General features: G+C 41.2%; 1 protein-coding gene across 1 annotated transcript in view; it reads left to right on the top strand.

Moving 5' to 3' along the window:
- Positions 1–19,907, top strand: part of oca2 (oculocutaneous albinism II) — a 76,741-nt gene that overhangs the window by 19,237 nt on the left and 37,597 nt on the right. The window contains exons 8-14 of the mRNA XM_079574897.1: positions 432–514; positions 1,679–1,832; positions 6,391–6,462; positions 8,372–8,437; positions 8,843–8,899; positions 11,822–11,946; positions 15,805–15,943. Of these exons, the coding sequence (XP_079431023.1) occupies positions 432–514; positions 1,679–1,832; positions 6,391–6,462; positions 8,372–8,437; positions 8,843–8,899; positions 11,822–11,946; positions 15,805–15,943 (696 nt within the window). The remainder of the gene's footprint in view (positions 1–431; positions 515–1,678; positions 1,833–6,390; positions 6,463–8,371; positions 8,438–8,842; positions 8,900–11,821; positions 11,947–15,804; positions 15,944–19,907) is intronic.

Below are 19,907 nucleotides of genomic sequence, written 5' to 3'. Positions count from 1 at the left end.
ATGCACTAGCAACACTAAGAATATGTTATCCTTGTTAGAGAATAAATTGAAATAGCTTTTCATTATATTGGTTCATGCTGTGCAGTTGTACCATCGCTGTCGTATTGCCATAACTGTGGGTCTCAGGCACTGAATGTTTTGGCTTGCATATCAGTGTGACGCACAACAGAGGCTATGTATCCTTCATGAGGAAGCCAGACTTGAATGGTCAGACCAGTGCGATGTCTCCAGTTCATGTCTCCGGGTCCCGCAGTGATAGTAAATAAACTTCTCCTATAAGACATACAGCCTGTTTTTCATCTATCCTCTCGGGCACCGTTGTTTCTTCTCTAGCAATCATGACCCAAAACTTATTCAAGGGGATTCAATCAGATTCTGGCTCGTGAGCAGTGATGAGGCTTAATCGGACTCTTTCGTACGTGTTTGGGCAGGTGATTTACAACTGGACCATTCCTCTACACAGCGAGCGCAGTGACCAGATCGTGATGACGAGGACCTTTGAGATGGTCAGCAGGTAAGAGGAAACTGGGTTTTAACTGGAGGCTATGTGCACTGCTGGGACAAAACAGTAGCACATCATTGCCGTTTTAATCAACAAAACACTCACAAATGCAAGTGAATGGGGTCAATTCAACCTGATTACCTTAAAAGAGGGTCAAATACAATCAATTTCTGAACAAATGCTCTTTGATGTGAAAAAAGTGTGCTTAAAACCTTGACCATACTTTATCCCCAAAGGCTACAGCTTCTCTCATTCAGCTTTTATCAGGCGTCGTATGAAGTTAGTCATGAGGTTCTCCAACTATTCAAGTTAGTTTGAGCCTGAAGGAGGTACACCACATGCAGTTTGGCTTTGATCACAAGACGAATCAAAAATGAAAACAATCACGCATTACCAGGGACACTAGCTATTAACACTATACTTTAGGAAGACACTTTTTATCAGAAGATCAAAAGCAGCCTTGACTAAACACTCCCTATTCATAGAAGCCGTCATTCTCAGAGATTATTCCAAGTTCTTAGATCGTAGCAACCTCCAGAGGTCATTCAGCTGATGGGGCTTGGCCTAAATAGTTAGTTGTAGTAACTTCTGACACCGTTACGTAAGAAACACTTAATCCCGAGGCCCCTGATCACATGCAGCGCACGAGAAACGAATTATACAAAGGGCTTCTTGGACATCTCGGTGCACATTCCTTTAGAACAATAAGCATCTTAATAATTAATAAGTAATTATCTTAATAAATTACTTAAAAGCTATTGATCCTGTCTAAATGTCTATAATTTGGTCCTTCTTTAGGCTTGTTATGGTAGTTTAGTTTGGCTTTGTTTAGGTTGTTTGTTTTGACACAATTGAACTTAGTATCACTAAATTGTACTACGTTTCAACTAAAACGAATGACTTATTTAAATGAATGTGAATAATGTGGAATATACAGACTCTAAAGCATGTGCTGAGAGAAGAGATTTGATCATATAGAGAAGGCAGGAATCACATCAAAATTAACACAAAGACATTCTTCTACACTCAGTGACCCCAGTGACTCGGTACAGGCCTTGGAGTCTTTATGACAAACTCATGTTGCCAAAATAGCGTATCCAATGTCAGTGCTCGACATTTTAGAAAATTGGCAAAAATATTTTTCTCATGTTCGCCCATTTTTCTCTCCGCACTCAGTGACCCCATCAGTATCACAGTGCAGGCCTTCATGCAGGACGAGGAGGTGGTGCCCCTGTCCATGACGCACCAGTCGCTGTACGTCACCGTGGAGACGCAGGTGGCCATCGCCGGCATCATTCTCACCGGAGTCTACATCCTCATCATCTTCGAGGTGAGAGAGCACACCATGTACAGAAAACCTGCAGGGGATTTCATCAAGAACGATGCGTTGTGGAACATTACATTTGTAGCATCATCAAACGTGAAGTGTGTCTTAAGTTTTAAAGGAACAGGCCACCGTTTTTCCACACTGACATATGTTCTCACCTGAGCTTGGATGAGTTGATGCAAACCTGTCCGGTCTTTGTGTGTGCGCTCAGTCATGCAAAACGACCAAAGATGTTGTTAGCATTTGGCCTCTCCCAGCATATTCCTATAGCTCCAAACAGGGGTGAAGTTGAAAGCTACCACGCTCTTCCACTGGCACAAAGACCAGACAGATACTGATCAACTCGTCTAAGCTCAGGCTAGAACATATCTCAGTATGGAAAAACAGTGGCCTGTTCCTTTAAATTGCTTTTTTAGCTCATTCTCCTCAAGTAAAAAGGGCCACATGGCAAAAGCAAATCTATGTTTTCAAGGTGTTTCAAGGGGTGATAGTGGCTCAGTGGTTGATGGTCCACAAACCCAGAGGTGAGCAGTTCAAATCCTGGCCCGTTGCAAAAAAATTATACTTTATTGATAAATAAATGATAAATTAATTCTCTGCATTTGACCCATCCTCAATGCCACTGGAGCGACCTGTAGGAGCAGCGCTTTGGGACCCGTCTCCAGATGTGAAACCAGGTTAATGGTTAGAAACACCTGGCCGGAGGTTTAACTTATTGTTCATGTTTGTAGTGGTGGGGGAAACCGGAGTACCCGGAGGAAACCTACACAGACATAGGGAGAACATGCAAACGCCACACATAAAGGCCCCGTCCAGGTGGGAATCAAACCCGGACCTTCTAGCTGTGAAGCATGAGTGCTAACCGCTCCACTTCAGTCATGTCCTTGAGCAAGACTGGATGTGGTGTGTGAGTGAGTGCCGCAAATCAGTGCCACATCAGGACAGCTGTGGTCAAATCTACTGAGTGAATAATGCCTGAAATGTGAAGAGACCATGAGTTTCTGGATTCTTTGTAGAAGGTTCATACTGTCTTCTTAGGTTAAGTCTATTACAGTTTTGTTTCTTAGTCAAACAGGTAAACTAAACCTTCTGTCTTACCATAAGAAACAAAACTGTAATATGTTTTATGATTATTACATTAATGCAATATTTGTATAATTACTGGCCATTTTGACGCGTAGCTTGTGAAAAATCATGTTTTATTTACCCTGATTATACAACCTGACCTACAAAAAAAACAAAAAACGCTGGATTCGCTTCAATTTCAATAAGCTTCTGCCATGTCAAAATCAAAAGATCCAGTGTTGCATTAATTTTTCACCAAGATCTTGTATTGATGATGGGAGAGTGTGACCACCGTGCAAAGCCTTCTCCAGCACATCCCAAAGATTCTCAAGAGGGTTAAGGTCCAATCCATCTCATGCCCCCAGACCAGAACCGTTACTTAAAGCCAGGTTTCTTCTTTGGTCAAACAGTGTAATTATCTGTTTACTGTATATCATTGAAACATAATCTCATTAAAAATGCCCCTGCTGGTTGGCAGTTAGTGCTAATTTTTCACTGCTGTGCTCTATAAACTGAATTACTATGAATTAGAGTCAATCCAGAAGAGCATTTTTTTCTACTAAATGATGGACTCACAGTATCATCAATATTACCAGTGTACTATGTTAAATATATTTCCTCATGCTACTGATCAACTTCTCATTATCTTCTCATTATCAACATTCCACGTACGAGTTTTCGTACTAGAGGTGACCGATCCTTCCAGGCTGTTGCTCCCAGGCTCTGGAATGATCTTCCACCCTCTTTGCGCTGTATTGACTCTGTTGATTCTTTCAAAAGCGAACTTAAGACACATTTATTTGTTCAAGCTTTTAATTAGCTACTTTTGGGCTGCTATGATTTCTATGTTGTTTTGACCCCTTTTTATATTGTATGTAACTTCTGCTTTTAACTATGTTGTGAAGCACTTTGTGGCCTTTGCCTGTGAAAGGTGCTATATAAATAAAGATTACTTACTTACTTACTTACATTCCATAACGATACGTAATAATGATTAATGCTGTCTCATTCATTTGTATTCAACACGCAGTAGCCACATTCATTATTGTGGTTCAGCGTAGGTTAAATCAGAGCCTCTACAGTCGCTCCATCAAGTGCGTATTCATTAATTTGAGTCAGGTTTAATTAGCCAGGCTTATCTTTTGAGCTCGACAAGGTGTGAACAAAGTGATCCAGAAAATACCGCTCAAAAACAGCGGAAAGATGACAGTGACAGTATTGCCCTTAATGAACAGAAGTTTGTTGGAGACTCTTGATGTGTAAAGGGAGTCATATCTGTGTTTTAGTTTAGTTTATTTGAGCAGTTTAAAAGAGAGGAGAACGAAGCAAGAAAGCTTATGTGCGCCTACCCCGTAATCAATGTAATATACGTACATGGGGGGGACTTCAACTTCCCGATGGCCCTTTGTACAAACCTGTTCCTCAGTCGACTGGACCTGGCCCATAGATTGCGCAGTCTCCTCCCTGAAGGCATTACCTTAAAGAGACTGTGTGATGGGTGCGAACGGTCCCGGCGATTTTGGTGGCTTTGCGGGTGAGACGGGTGGAGTACATCTCCTTAATAGAGGGGAGAGGGGCTCCGCAGATCTTCTCTGCTGCTCTCACGATGATGAAAATATCTGACATAAAGTAAATGGTTGTATTTCAATTTTGTTTATTGGGTAAAATTCTACATTGTGTGGCTTTGAGGAAGTACAATAAGTGCTGTATTTGTCATTGTACAAACCTACAACGAAATTGTCTTCAGGTGTTCGTCCTGAGCCACTGTGGGTCAACCTGACCAGCATGTTTTTGGAGGTCGTGGAAACCGTAGCACTGTTTCAGAGCATGGTGTCCTGCACTGGTCAGCTCCTCCACCTTCCTCTTCCTGCTGCGCAGCTCCCTCCGCCCCACAACAGTCTTTCATCATCTTCTGGGAAGAGCTCAGGATTTAATCTGTTTTATTCTCCAGTCAACGTCCATTAGTCAGACCAATAGAAGGCATGTGTGGCTTAGCTGTGAGTCTCGCCCTGATACCTCCTCGTTTGTCCCTTTTTAGTTTCCTGTAGCACCTCTTGTGACGCCTCCACTGTGCTGCAGGTGTTGGGGGGCTCTTGGTGCCTCTTCAGTAAAAAAACTGTGAAACTAAAGGTTTCACAGTTTAAAAGGGCAAGATGCAAGTTAGCCATTGTATACTCACTACTGTCACCTCAGGTCATACTGTAACTGCACCTTCTATATTAAGCTTGTGCATGACGGCACTTCGTACCCGAAGTAACAACGTTTTCAGTGACAGTGCAGAATTTTAGATGCAGTTGTGGTGAACAGGTCTGGGTTCATTCTACACATTAGGACATGGCTGGAACATGAAGGGGGAGGAAAATACATAATTTTAACAGTTTTAAACTGTATAGTCCCTTTAAGTTGAGTTACAGAAATGAAAGCACTTTATTAATGATATTCAAATTTGCCGGGTTTCACCTGTATAGCACTTTTGCCCAAAGTGTTTCACATCAAGCAACCGCTCACCCATTCACCCTCTCATTCATAGTAGTAACAATCATATTCATACAGTTTGACATGAGAAGTTTTACATTATTCCTTCCTGAGTTCTCCAGTTACAAAACACTTATTGTGTCATATTCAGGCATAAACACACACTCCTGTACAAGGGTAATAATATCCATTACTGGGGTTAGTGCATGCACCTGTTTATGCAGTAATTAGAGAATAAGAAGTTCATGTGCTCAATTATCCATAGTCAGACACAAACACGCACAGTTGTTATCTGTGTGTGTTTGTGTTTCTGTTTATGAGTTACATTTTATCCTTTTGCAGTTATGTTATTGACCAAGCCATTAGCAGCATTGACATTTCAGAGCAAGATTATCAGTACAGGCTGTAATTTACAGGACATGGATTAAATTGTTGATGAAATGAATGTAAGAGCAGCATACTACCAATACTATCAATACCATACTATCAATGGTGTCGTTTCAGTAAGATGTTATAAGAAAATTAGTCACAAAAGTTGACAATGTATTTTCCTTCAGATAGTCATCAATACCAATCATTACTGGTAATATATAAGAAAAAGACAAAATATAAAATTATCACATCGGCATATTAAACAGATATTCTCATATTCTCTACTGCACTCTAAAAGGTGCAATGTATTGAAGCACTAAAAGTATCTTGTATCTTCGCACCAAAACGGTGGCTCCTGTCATTGTGAGAGGGTCATTGTCGCAATATTCAATCTGCTGAAATCAGCCATAAAAGCCTGTTCTGAATCCTCTTTCCTTGTCAAATGACAGTTTTTGAGCTAAGCAGTTATGTCAGGTCAATATGCGTCAGTCACTTTCTGTTTTCCTGACGAGTGACGGCTTTACCTCACTTCACCTGGCCCACTTTCACCGCTCTGTGCGACACATCGCATATGCTCATCCATCTTTATTACTGTACGTGGGAAGGTGTGAGAAAATGATTTTGAATAGTTTTGTTCATATATTTGCAGATTGTCCACCGGACCCTGGCTGCCCTGTTGGGGTCTCTGGCAGCACTAGCGGCTCTGGCAGTAATTGGTGATGTAAGTGTTGCGTTTTTGTCGCGAGACAAATTTGGGGGGTCACCAGATCGTGTAGATAAAATACACATACTTTTTTAGCGTATATTATATGTTATTGTTGCATGTGTTTGCTATTTTACCAGAGTGCCATTATATGTTCGTAATTTGATGAATTTTATTTTAGCCATTTGTTTTTTTCTTTGTTTTTTAAGAATTATGTAGGCTAATGTTCCGATTTCTCACGGTGTGACCCGTGCGGGGGGTCACGAACCCTTTTAACTGTTATAATGGGGATCGCGGCTCCAAAAAGTTGAGAACCACTGCTCTAGAGATAAGTGTTTTTGGGTGTGTTCAGACCAGAAAAGTCCTTTGGTCCACTTATTTGGTCCGGACCAAAAGCAGACTTAATTTTTTCGTTTGGTGCGGTTCGCATTCACACTGTACTTTTTGCAAATGAACTATGATTTGTAGACACATCCGTGTGTGTGACGATCGGTGTGTTGTTGGTCTTGCTCCTATTATTTTATTGAGCTCGTCAATCCAGGGACTTTTTTCTCTCTCAAACCTCCACTCATCTTTAATGTGTCTCATACTTTCATTAAAGGGGCTAGATGCAAGTTTGCCATTTTATACTCACTACTGCCATCTCAGGTCATACATGTAACTGCAGCTTCTATATTAAAGAGGGGGTATTATGCTTTTTTCAATCACATAGCACCAGTCTATATCACACTACAATGATGACGAAACCTTCTGTTGGTCTGTAAATGCAGTAAATTAGAATAACTGCCTTGTATAAAATTGCTCTCTCAAAATGGCTGTAGCGAATGTCATGAAATAGGCCTCTGTCTCTTTAAGAACCTCTGACTCTTTCCGACACGCCCCCTCCACACGCTGTCTGTGGCATCAGTGGGGAGGGGGTTCTGCTGAGGAGCAGTGGTTAGTTACTCGGCTGGTGACGAAAGCTCGGAGGCGTCTCCAGGAGGTGGGGGCGTTCCTAGGAGGACTCAGGCAAACCTATCCCTAAAATGGCTGCCATCAGAGTTTTTACAGATTACTCAAAAATATGTGAATGTGCCAAGGCAACACTTCAGGCATGTTTTTAATGAGGGAATGACATAATAACATGATGTAAAGCTTGAAAAAGTCGATTTTGCATAAGCTCGTGAATGACGGCACTTCGGACCCGAATTAACACCTTTTTGAGTGACAGTTCAGGATTTTAGAGGCAGTTGTGGTGAACAGGTCTGGGCTCATTCTACACATTAGGACATGGCTGGAACATGTAAGGTGAAAATACAATATTTTAACGTTTTTAAACTCTGTATTGTCCCTTTAAGTTTGGCAGAGTTTTTCCACTTTGACGCGGCATTGTTCAGGAGACACTCGAAGCCCCTCTCCTTCATTTTCTCGCTAAACATGCTGAACACAAACACATTTTTGTGTGTCTTTTCTAACAGTTGGGTTAATGCGCATCTGCCCAAATATCCAGGAGGCACAGTGTCTCCTCGTTTCTCCAGGTCTGTCCTCGGCTCATTGTTTCTAGCATCCATCCAGTATTAGCATTAGCAGCAGCGAAGGGCTAACTTTTCCCACAGTGCCTTGCTACGGTGGCTTGTTAAGCCCAAAAAGGCGCATGTATCCTGGGGTTTTGTATTGACACTGATTTGTATTCACACCTGAAGTGAACCGCACCACAGTCCGTTTGGAACCGAGCCCACCTTCAAAAGTGGGTCTTGGTTCACACCTGCATAAAAGGTCCAGACCAACGAAACGAACCCTGATCGGTTTAAAGTGGACCAAACAGTGCAGGTCTGAATACACCCTTTATTTCAGCCACATTTGATAATATAGTCCGGTCGAGGGAGGATACAGTGCAATTTCAGCGTTTTCTATCTTTCTGAATAAAATGTTGTTTGTGCTTCCACAGAGGCCCAGTCTGGTCACGGTGGTGGAGTGGATCGATTATGAGACTCTGGCTCTTCTGTTTGGCATGGTGATTTAATTTATTTTTATTTTTCATCCCATGTGTTTTTTGCTATGCCCAATCCAAGACCTCAAGGCTCCCTGAGGACTAGTGTTTAGGGTTGATTTATTGGTGACTTTATGGAACGATTATTGATTGATTTTGATGATTTTTAACCACCTCCTATATCTCACTGTACAATACATTTCAAGACCGTTTTTACAGCAATGTATTCATGTTTTTATGCAGGTGATAAAATCAACCATCATAAAAAGTAATCTTCAAGTTGATTTGTGTTTTAACCATGTTTTACATTTCTTTATTTTATAGTAATGAATGTCAACATTAACTTTGCCCTTCTGGATCGACCTGCTATATTTACAGTCTTTCAAAAATAATAAACAGTAAAATTCACCTCAGTTTTCTTCCTTTCAGATGTTGCTTGTGGCTATTTTCTCTGAGACTGGATTCTTTGACTACTGCGCCGTGAAGGTGAGTTTGCAGTTGTCCAAGAATAAATGATCTTGCTATTACAGAAAAGTACTGAATGTTTGTCTTGTAATGTTTAATTTGGTTTAGGATGTTCGCATGAAGCCCTTTTGACTCACCTTGTTCGGAGCTGACAGCCTTTCAGCTATTTGTGCTCACGGTTTTTCAGACAGAAAGCTTTAAGATTAGGCTGCTTTTTTCTGAAGCGCTGACATGATTACATTTTTTTGTGCGCTGAAAGGTGACCTCAAATCTTTGTTGCTTATGTTTGCGATGCGCTCGAAATATACTGTAGCCTTTCAATCTGGGAATATGTCATTATTCAACAAAGGCAGGGCAGATAAATAGGCCATTCTTTTCTTTTCATTGTGATCTAAAATATAAAAAAAGCACTTTGAGGCATTGGATGTTTACAGCTATACATGACCCTTTCTAGAATAGAACTGTATAATGGCTTTATCAAATCTGGCATGAGAAGCAACATGTCTTTAAAGGTGCATTACGCAAAAACAAAACCAAATGAACATGTTCATAATCAACCTTTTTGTGACCCAATGGCTGTATGAGTGGTCATGGCGCCTTTACTTTCGATCACAGCAGCCTCTACAACGTTGTTTTGTAGGTGTCTTGGGAAGAAGGTCACAAATAACAAAAGGAAGATGGAATAGGATGTACAAACAGTGATTGGAGTTTTGTGTGTGAAATGTTGGGTTGTGTGGAGTGAATGTGTGCGTGGATGTCACGCATATATCATAAGATAGAGAAGAAGAAAAAAAGAAAGAAATGATAATAATATATAGGCCTACCAAAAATATATAAATGTAAATAGAATGATCATGGTTACTGTTCTGTTTTATTGCCTTGATGGTGCCTTTGGTGCAGCCCTGTGAGGCAACGCTTGTTGTGATATGGGGCAATACAAAACCATTGACTGATTGATTGATTAAACAGCTCGGAGGTGTGCATTATACAGTTTTAATGCACGACATGGAGTCCTCCGCAAAGTGCATTATAATTGTGTAATGCACGGCTCTGAGTTGTTTAATGGTCAATGGTCCCACAAACTGAAGCTGTTAATCTGGGCCTGTTTGCTTTTTTAACTCCTGGGCAGGAGTTATGGAGCGTTCAAGGCAACTGGTAACTGGTACCTTTCCCACTTTCCAACCTCAGAGCGATCCAAGTGAATAAAGTCGTATGTAACAAAACAGCTAATAACAGTTAGCTCATACGATGCTCATGGTTTATGAAAGTTTCTCCAAACCAGATATAATTAAAAACATGCAACAACAATATTTTGAAAGCTGTGAGCAAAAATAACGTCACCGATGCAGTGGTTTTGTTACAGTTTTAACATTAGTGGCTCCTCCACTGGGGGCCGCCATTACTGTCTTCATCTCGTATACGAACTCGTAGCAGTCTTTACGAGTTTTCAAGTTGTAATTACCACTCCGAGTGGCGTTCCAAGGCATTTTTCCAAGTAGGAGGTGGGAAATTTACCAGTTGCCTGGAACACACCATTATTTAACTTTTTAAGCTGTTTTACCTAAAACTAAATCTAGCTCAATTGTTTGTTGTTACTATGGAAACAGCTGCAGTGGAGTGAAACAAAATGTGATTTAGCTGTTGCCGGTGTAACGTCGAGATGCACTTCTTTGTCAAGCTGCACTGACAGTATCAAGGCGCATGTGCACATGTCTTTGTCTCTCATTAAAAACGAGTTATTAACAGCTGGTAAACTTTGTCTTGCATAATATTACGTCATTAAAGAGCAGACGACTCTTTCCTCAGCAACTTTTATTACATTTAAACGGTCATGCTTTTATATTGACTTTTTTTTTTTTTAAAGCCAATATCTTCAACAGACAGGCAAATTGTTTTAGCAGCTACGTCATTTACTAATTACATGTAGAATAGACTGCCTAATTCGACAGTAAAATTTATGAAATCATGTTATTTGCTGAAAAAGCGGAACTCGATGGCTGAATGTAAAATGACTCGATAGTTCTGCACATGCGCAGGAACGGGAAGTAGTGCAACTCGACAAGCCGTCTGTTTCGCTTGTACACCGGACTAACTTTGCTACAATATCCATCCATCCATCCATTTTTTCCACTTGTCCGTTGCCGGGTCGTGGGGGCAGCTGTTGGAGCTGCCCAGATCACATTGCACCTGCCCCTGGGTCCACGGAAGGACGGCCTCACGATTTTAACCGGGCCTGTTGGTCTCTCATAAGGGGCTTCTGAACCACTCTTTGTCTGACCCGTCACCGTGTGTGACAATAATGCATTGGATTTCCCAATGACAATGGTATAAAGCTTCATAAATTGTCACCAACACACGCTAGTTTGTTAGCACAGCAGCACAAATGCAAATGATATTACAACTAACTAGTCTCCCCCTCACTGTGGACAGACAGGCGCCAGGACGGGAGACATTATTAAGACAGTACCTTTCCCAAAATTTGGCCGAGGGGTAGAAATGCACCAATGTGATTTTTGGCACCTCAAAATGGTCCAAAATCAGCTCACAAAACTTAGACACCAAATTTGTTGTAAACCCGTGTTATGAAAAGAATACAGGGCGAATAACATTGTATTTTGAGCATTCCCTGCTTCTATGTATTGGGATATCACTTCATATTGTCCAAGTTCCAGGCATACTTTTAAAGGGCATCTAATCTAAAATGAGCTAAATCACCATGCAACTGATGCAAACCCCAATGAAAAAGGACACACTCAGCCTCTTCATGTGAAAATAGCTACCCACCTGTTCTAATGAAATCATACTGAGGCTCAGAATATCATTTTAAGTTGTAAATTATTCTTTCAGCAGATGGCCTGATCCTCCCCGTCTTACAATTGTCCTTGAATGTTCTTATTACCTCGGGATTGTCATTTACAGCCTCTTCTCTCTCTCTCTCTGCAGGCCTATCAGTTGTCCAGAGGACGAGTGTGGCCCATGATCATAATCCTGTGTCTCATCGCTGCCATTCTCTCTGCGTTTCTGGACAACGTGACCACCATGATGCTCTTCACCCCAGTCACTATCAGGTACAGAAATATGTTCAGGTGGAGAGGGAAGGGCGGTCAGTTTGCCTCCTAACCCTTCACATGCTGAGTCTCACATCCCTGGACTGTTTTGTTGGTGGCCAATTGCCTCCCGTCCAAGAAGCTTCCACAGTTCTGACGTTCTGCACTAATTGAATATCTAGATTTGCTTAAAGGTCCTATATCATGCAAAATCGACTTTTTGGAGCTTTTAGCCATGTTGTTATGCTATTTCCTTATCAAAAACACCCCCAGAGTGGTTTGTGGCTTCATTCACGTAGCTCTCAGTAATCCTCCTGAATCCTGCTCTCTGAGCAGCTGCTCCTCCCTCTCCTCGTGAACGACTGAGTGTTCAGTTGTGTCGTAACAGCGGAACGGAAGTGCTCGACGTCTATAATGCAATGTCTTAATTCTATGCTTACGGACGGATTTTAATTTGTAAAACAGCGTTTTCATTATTTCTGTCGTAAGAGAGAAACAAAAAGAGAAAATAAAAATAAAATAAAAAATAAAAAAAATAAAAAAGGACGTGCCTGAGGTGCTTCCAGGTCAGCTGTGGCCAAAACAAACACCCCTGAGCGTCTGAATAGATCAGTCATGTTTGCGCTGCAGCTGTGAAGATGGAGCTCGTTGTCATCTATTCTGGACACCTGTTCTTTATTCTTAACTAACGATAATGTCACGGACGGAGAAAAAGAAGCGCGTTTGGCTATGAGGACGAGGAGTTTATTCAACCTTTTTCAGAAAGAGACCACTCAGCTGTTTTTTTCTCCGGGATTCAGCGACTATCACCAAAATATTGTTTTTCTGTGACTCTGATGGATGTTTGGTGAACCTTCGCCTGAATCAAAGTGGATTAACTTTTATAACCAACGCAAGTCCCATAATGTAAACAGCGATGGACCAGAGTGGTGAGTCAATCCAAACGCGGGTTAGCTTGTGTGTTAGCATATTAGCTTGTGTGTTAGCCATTTATGAACTGTGTTGCAGATGTCAACTCCGTATAACTGCATTGTGAAGTAACTTCACTTATTGCTGTTTATTTATATTACGGTAAAGTATGTGCGGAGAGAGGGGGCGGAGTTAACTGAATCGAAGCGTTGTGTCTTCCGGGTTCGAAAAATACCTCCAGAAAACACTTATATTTATCACAAAAATTAGTGCTCCATAATGGTAGAGGTACAATATATCATATAAATGCCTATACTTAACTTTGGAATGGCTAAAATAGCATGATATAGGACCTTTAAATGACTCAAATTCAGAATTAAGCGTTATTTGAGTTGTGTCGACTTTTTAGTTTTAGTTTAGTTTTTAGTTTAATTTAGTTGGGTATTTCTCCTAAATTATTTCACTTTGTTCTGAGACGTTTCTGACTTGTTTCAATACTTTGCTTCTTATTCTAGGTTAATTTATTTGTCAGTGGTTTGGAAAATTGCACACTGCCGAATTGACAGATTTACAATTAGAATCTGTTAGCAATGGTCATATTAGGGAAAAGAGTCCATTTTCTTTTGTAGTGCACCTTTTGAAAGAAGCCATACACCTTGTTGTTCACAGTGATAGACATATCATGTTAAACTCTTAGCAACTCAGTTCAGCTGACTACTTTTTGAAAACATTGGCCACTTGCTCTGTGTTATACTTCATTCTTACTTTTTAAAACACCTCTTATAAGACACCGTTGAATTGGTGTTTCATATTACAAACTTAAAGGGACTAAATGCAAGTTGGACATTTTTATGCTCACTACTGCCACCTTACCTCTAACTGCAGCTTCTGTATTAAAGGAAGAGGCCGCCGTTTTTACATACTGAGATATGTTCTTACCTTAGACGAGTTCATTAGTACCTGGGCTTCACGCGTGCCCTCAGTCACATAAACACAGCACAGACGGCGTTAGCATTTAGCTTCTCCTCCTCTCCTCCTCTCCACTATAGCTCCAAACGAGGTCAAGATAGAAGCTACCAAGCTCTTCCGCGTTTTCTCTATTTAAATATGGTTACATGAAGTGTTACACTACAAAGTATAATTACACAAAATTTAACTTTAATTTTCTAAGCGGATAAAAAGGGGAACTATATTGCAAGGCGTAATAATACCAGGAGTACTTCGACATCCGCACAGTAATATCTATACTGTGCGGATGCCAAAGTACTCCTAGTGTGGAAGACCTTGGTAGCTTCTATCTTCACCAGGGCACACGTGAAGACCAGACATGTACTAATTAACTCATTTAAGCAAAGGTAAGAACATATCTCGGTATGTAAAAACAGTGGCCTGTTCCTTTAAGCTCGCGCATGACGGCACGTCGGACCCGTAACAACTTTCTGAGTGACAGTGCAGGATTTTAGAGGCAGTTGTGGTGAATAGGTCTGAGCTCATTCTACACATTAGGACATGGCTGGAACATGTAGGGTGAGGAAAATATAGAATTTTAACATTTTTAAACTCCGTATAGTCCTTTTATTCATCATCATTTATTCGTCATTGAAAACGTTTTGTGAGGAGCATTTTATTATACGTTAAACAATTTGGGTGCTGTGTCGTGCTCTTTGGAACGGGATTCTTTGTAGGTTCTGAAAATATTTAGTGGTCTGTGAGGTTAAGCAGTCAAAAAACAAGGCTGAAATGCGTTGGTGAATATTTTTATTGAAGGCCATGTTATAAAGGCTTTTTGTGAAATGAGAATTTGCTAAAAGTAATACAGATTTTCCACATTTCTGAGCACAATGTGGACTCAGCTTTTCTTTTCTTTAAATGTATGGGTTTTATTTTTCTTCCTCAAATGTAAAACGCGAATGGACGTTGCCAATAATTTGATACAATCAAATATTTCCGTGGACTCATCATAGTAACTTTTCCCATACTATATAACGTACATTTATTTATTCAAATCCAAACAACTGTGCAATTTGGGATATTTTCTCGGACATGTTGCCAGTGCTTTGTGTCCCAGGACAATCCCCCTTTATTGCAGCCTGGACCATGTCTTTAGAGAAGCTATAATTATTGTGTTTTTCAAATAGACCGTGTGCTCCACCGCCTCTTCCTTTCTGCCCTTTTGAATTAATTGCACGCCTTAAACTATTATTAACACCTCAAACCACTTTATCTGTGCCAGTGGTCAGAACACACGAGACATTTGGGTTTCTAAAAATAAGACTCTTGAGCCCAGGCACAAGTAAAAGTATTTTCTCTCCAAATATGATGTGTTTACGTCAACTGAAAGTATGTTGCCTGCAATCTTTGCCTTTCATTTAATTCAATAATTATTTCTAAGGATTGATTTTTTATTTTCCATCTTGTAATTTTAAGTGTCAATCCTAACTATAATAAAAGTAAAAAACAACAACTCCACTTCTACTTCAACCACTGGTCCTTGCTTCAGTTTCACTACTACTGCATAATAACCACTATTACCACTACTACGACTACTGCAGTGTATGTACCGATAATAATAATCTCTTAGGATTCCCTTTATGATTGCAGGCATTCAAAAATGATCGTTTAAAGCAAGGGTGTCAAACTCATTTTGGGTCGAGGGCCGAAATTGCACACATGTTTACCAGAATGCTGAATTAAAGTATTCCATTCCATCCATTAAGATTGTGTCTAAATAGTGTTAGAGTGTTAGGCCAGTCCTGGTGCCACCCTTCCATTACTAAGTGCTAACCATCACTGTTTTTGTGGATCTAGTACATATTAGTGTGGAAATCACTTTTGCAAGCCTCTTTAGACCCTGTCCTCTCACCTCTTTGCTCCAATCTCCTGTTTGCCCAAGTATTTACCTGCCTCCTGTTGCCGCTAATCCTCAGAAACAGCTGAAAGGCTTTGTGATTGTGATGATCCGTGTTGCAGGTTGTGTGAGGTGCTTAATCTGGACCCCAGGCATGTCCTGATTGCGGAGGTAATCTTCACCAACATCGGCGGAGCGGCCACAGCTGTCGGGGACCCTCCCAACGTCATCATCGTATCCAACCAGGACCTGCGCCGACAAGTATGCACTCTCCACACACATCTGCATTAATAATGGATATCATTACTGCACATCTGCAGCTTTCCGTTGTGAATGACAGTGCTGCGAGTTCGGAAGAAAAAGCAGACATTAAACGGGATTAAATACACAATTCATGTTTTTACAGCCAAATAGTTTTTATTTATTAATAAGAATTAAAAAAAATGATTATACCACCAACTCTGTGCTAATAAGTTAATATAACTGGCCAGTTTAATAGATCAGAAATACTTTTACTCGTGTAGAGACTTGTAAATAAATGTTACTATGCAGCAACGCAGCCAGACTAGGAGCCAGAGTTTGTGTATTTTACAAGGGAATCATTTTATCTCTGAGCCTTGTTGAGTTACTGTTATCATTGCAGAGAAACTCAGAGGTCGGTCAGGACGAAGACACAGTAATTCTGTTTGTATTGAATCACTTTTGCCCTTCAAAAAAACATTTAATAGATGAACAATCATATTATGTATCACTCTGTGGAAGCATGTCCTATTTCCAAAGCTCAACATGTTCTTACCGTGTTATAGGATATATGATAATTGGATGTTTAACCCTTTATAGGGCACTCATTGAAATACTTTGAAATAAATAATTTCAATTTAAAGGGGGGGTATTATGCAAAATCGACTTTTTCAAGCTTTACATCATGTTATTAAGTCATTCCCTCATTAAAAAACATGCCTGAAGTGTTGCCTTAGCACATTCACGTATTTTCGAGTAATCTGTAAAAACTCCGATGGCGGCCATTTTAGGGATAAAACGCCTGATTCCTTCAGGAAACGCCTCCGACCTCCAGGATACGCCTCCAACCTTTCGTCACCAGCCGCGTAACCAACCACTGCCCCTCAGCAGAACCCCCTCCCCGCAGTGTCTAGCCCTAAGATGTAAACAGAGTCATCATGGAGGATTAGCTTCATGTGTTGTGAACCGGAGCCACAGCAGACTTTTACAAAGACACACATCAGTGTTTGTTACCGAAACACCCAGGATTAAAACCGGTGACAAGAACGCTTATTTCAGTGTCTGGTTCTGCGCTGGGCCTTGATGATGCACAGAGCCTCCGGAGAAAGCTAATGCTAAGCTGAACCTCGAGTCATCACGTGAAAACGAGAAATATGCACACATAAAGTCAATAAAACCACCACACACATAAAGAACCGTTTAACAATGATCACACACGGAGCCTGGCTTGTTGATTTGGAAGTTTATTGCTCACATTTCATCTACAGTGAGTCGTAGCCGAGTGGTTTTCTCCCGGAGCTAACAAGCTAGCCGCGATAAGCTAACGGTAAAATTCACTGAATACAAGCAGCATATTATGCATTGAAAACGTCACTAAAACAGGCAACTGCTTGAAGCAGCCTTTATGATGATGACACACGGAGCCTGGCTTGTTGATTGTGTAGTTTACTGCTCACATTTCATCTACAGTGAGTCGTAGCCGAGTGGTTTCTCCCGGAGCTAAGGCACTATTAGCCGCGACAAGCTAACAACCTTCACCTTCACAACATTCATTGAAAACAGGCAGCATATTATGCACAAATAACGTCAATAAAGCAGGCAACTACTTGAAGCAGCCTTTACGATGATCACACAATGAGCCTGGCTTTACACATGTGTGGTTTATTGCAGACTTTTCATCAACAATGAGCTGTAGTCGATTATAACAAGCTAACGGGTAACCTCGAAAAACCACTGTCCACCTGCACAGATAATGTCCGTCTTTGAATCGTATGGGCTCCTGCAGATCCTGGTGTCGTCCATGGGGGTATAGTTAGAGATCCATAGGGCATGGCAGATGCAAAGAGATAGCCTCCAAACAGCAGTTATTTTTCAGGCAAGAGCCCCTTCCAAGCGTCCGGTGTGGAAGGTTTGTCTCCAAATAATATCCTGTGTGGCCATTGTTCACAAAGTGATAAACAGTAGCTCCTTTCCAACAATAAAAAATAAAATGCACCAATCGTAGTTTCAATACAGTTGAGACAACGAGCGGAGTGTTGTTGTGATGCCACAGACAGCGTGTGGAGGGGCGTGTCGGAAAGGGTCAGAGGTTCTTAAAGAGACAGAGGCCTATTTCAAGTCATTTGCTAACGCCATTTTGAAAGAGCAATTTTATACAAGGCAGTTATTCTAATTTACTGCATTTACAGACCAACAGAAGGTTTCGTCATCATTGTAGTGTGCTATAGACTGGTGCTATGTGGCTGAAAAAAGCATAATACCCCCTCTTTAAGGGTCAATCAAAGTGAGCGAAGTTACCATTTTTGGTTCCTTGCCCTAAACTGGTAATAAACAAAGTTGCCATATTTAGGTTTATATATAAAATATACAAAAAGTACAGGTCTCGGGGGGTGCTGGTTTTCAGGATATTCATATTGATGTTTGAATGATCACCTCATAGGCAAGAGCTTTGGTAATGTGATTGTGCTTTACGTGCAGTGGGCGGGGTCAGTCACCTCCTATATTGTTTGCCTAAAGATTTGACTAAAAAAAACCTTTTGGCAACTTAATAACATAGTCCTAGGTTCTTTTGGTTCTTTTGTCAAGAGTCCAAATATGGAAAAAACTAATTTACTTTAGGTTTAAGTGAACGATCAAATATGGTGCCTTTTTCATGCTGGAATTTCCCTTGTTTCAGTGCAAAACCAACACATACATCATCACTGAGCACAATTATTCACCAATAAAATGTGTGAGCTTCATCAACTTAGCATGATTAGTTTTCAAGTTATGTATAGAAATGTCCCATGAATTTAGCCAGACTTGGGTCTTGTTCAGGCTTCAGAGAAAACAGGGAGTTGAGAGCGTGACTGGTCTCTGCTGATTGGTCACATGCCACAGTACTGGGCTCTGTGATGTCGGGTGATCTCTTCTGATTGGCTGAGTGAGGCCTACATGCTTCTTTACCTTACTGATGTGCAGCAGGGAGGCCACGTGTAAAGTGTGCGGAAAAATTACCAAAAGTTGTCACTGGCCCTATTTAAAGAGGGGGTATTATGCTTTTTTCAGTCACATAGCACCAGTCTATATCACACTACAATGATAACCTTCTGTTGGTCTGTAAATGCAGTAAATTACAATAACTGCCTTGTATAAAATTGCTCTCTCAAAATGGCTGTAGCGAATGTCTTGAAGAACCTCTTTAAGAACCTCTGACCCTTTCCGACACGCCCCGTCCACACGCCTCCTGGTCGCCTCCCGCGGGAGGTGTTCCAGGCATGTCCTAGTGGGACAAGGCCTCGTGGAAGACCCAGGACACGCTGGTGGGACTATATCTCCGAGCTGGCCTGGTGTCGCCTCGGGGTCCCCCCAGAACAGCTGGAGGAGGTGTGTGTGGATCAGGAAGTCTGGGCATCTCTGCTGAGACTGCTGCCCCCGCGACCCGGCCCCGGATAAAGCGGAAGAAAATGGATGGATGGATGGATGGACTTGTATTTTTTAAAAGTTGTCTTGTCGTTTTTTTTGGTTTGGGTTCTCGATGTGACTAATCAGAAAGCAGAATGAGCCCCACTGAGGGTTGCCAGATCCTATGGCATTTAGAAGTGATCATGAGAGGACTACTACTTCCTCGATCCCAGCAGCTGTCCCCAATCAAGTCCTAATGAGTGCCAGCACAGCCAATCGCTCTCTTTCAGACACGTGATTAGTGGCGGCTGCCGGAGCTCGCTGTATTGATGCCAGGTCATGTGACACCAATCCATCGCACAGTGATTGGTGAGTGACACCATAACAGCGTCGCTCTGACGGCCGAGTGTGACCCAGTGACGCTGTTGAAATTAATCTTCATCTGCACATTGTACATCCACGATTAAATATAAATGATTTTGAACATGTTCAGCCATAAGCAACATTTTATATGGAATTCGAAATGAACATCATATTTCTACTGGGAGTAATTTGCATTGTACAACATCTGCATCTGCGCTTGCTCAGTTGCGCATTTAAA

The sequence above is a fragment of the Gobius niger genome (assembly GCF_951799975.1).
Source record: "Gobius niger genome assembly, chromosome: 17".
Classification (NCBI taxonomy): Eukaryota; Metazoa; Chordata; class Actinopteri; order Gobiiformes; family Gobiidae; genus Gobius; species Gobius niger.
Note: the sequence above shows the minus strand (reverse complement) of the source record. Positions and strands in the feature narration are given on the sequence as shown.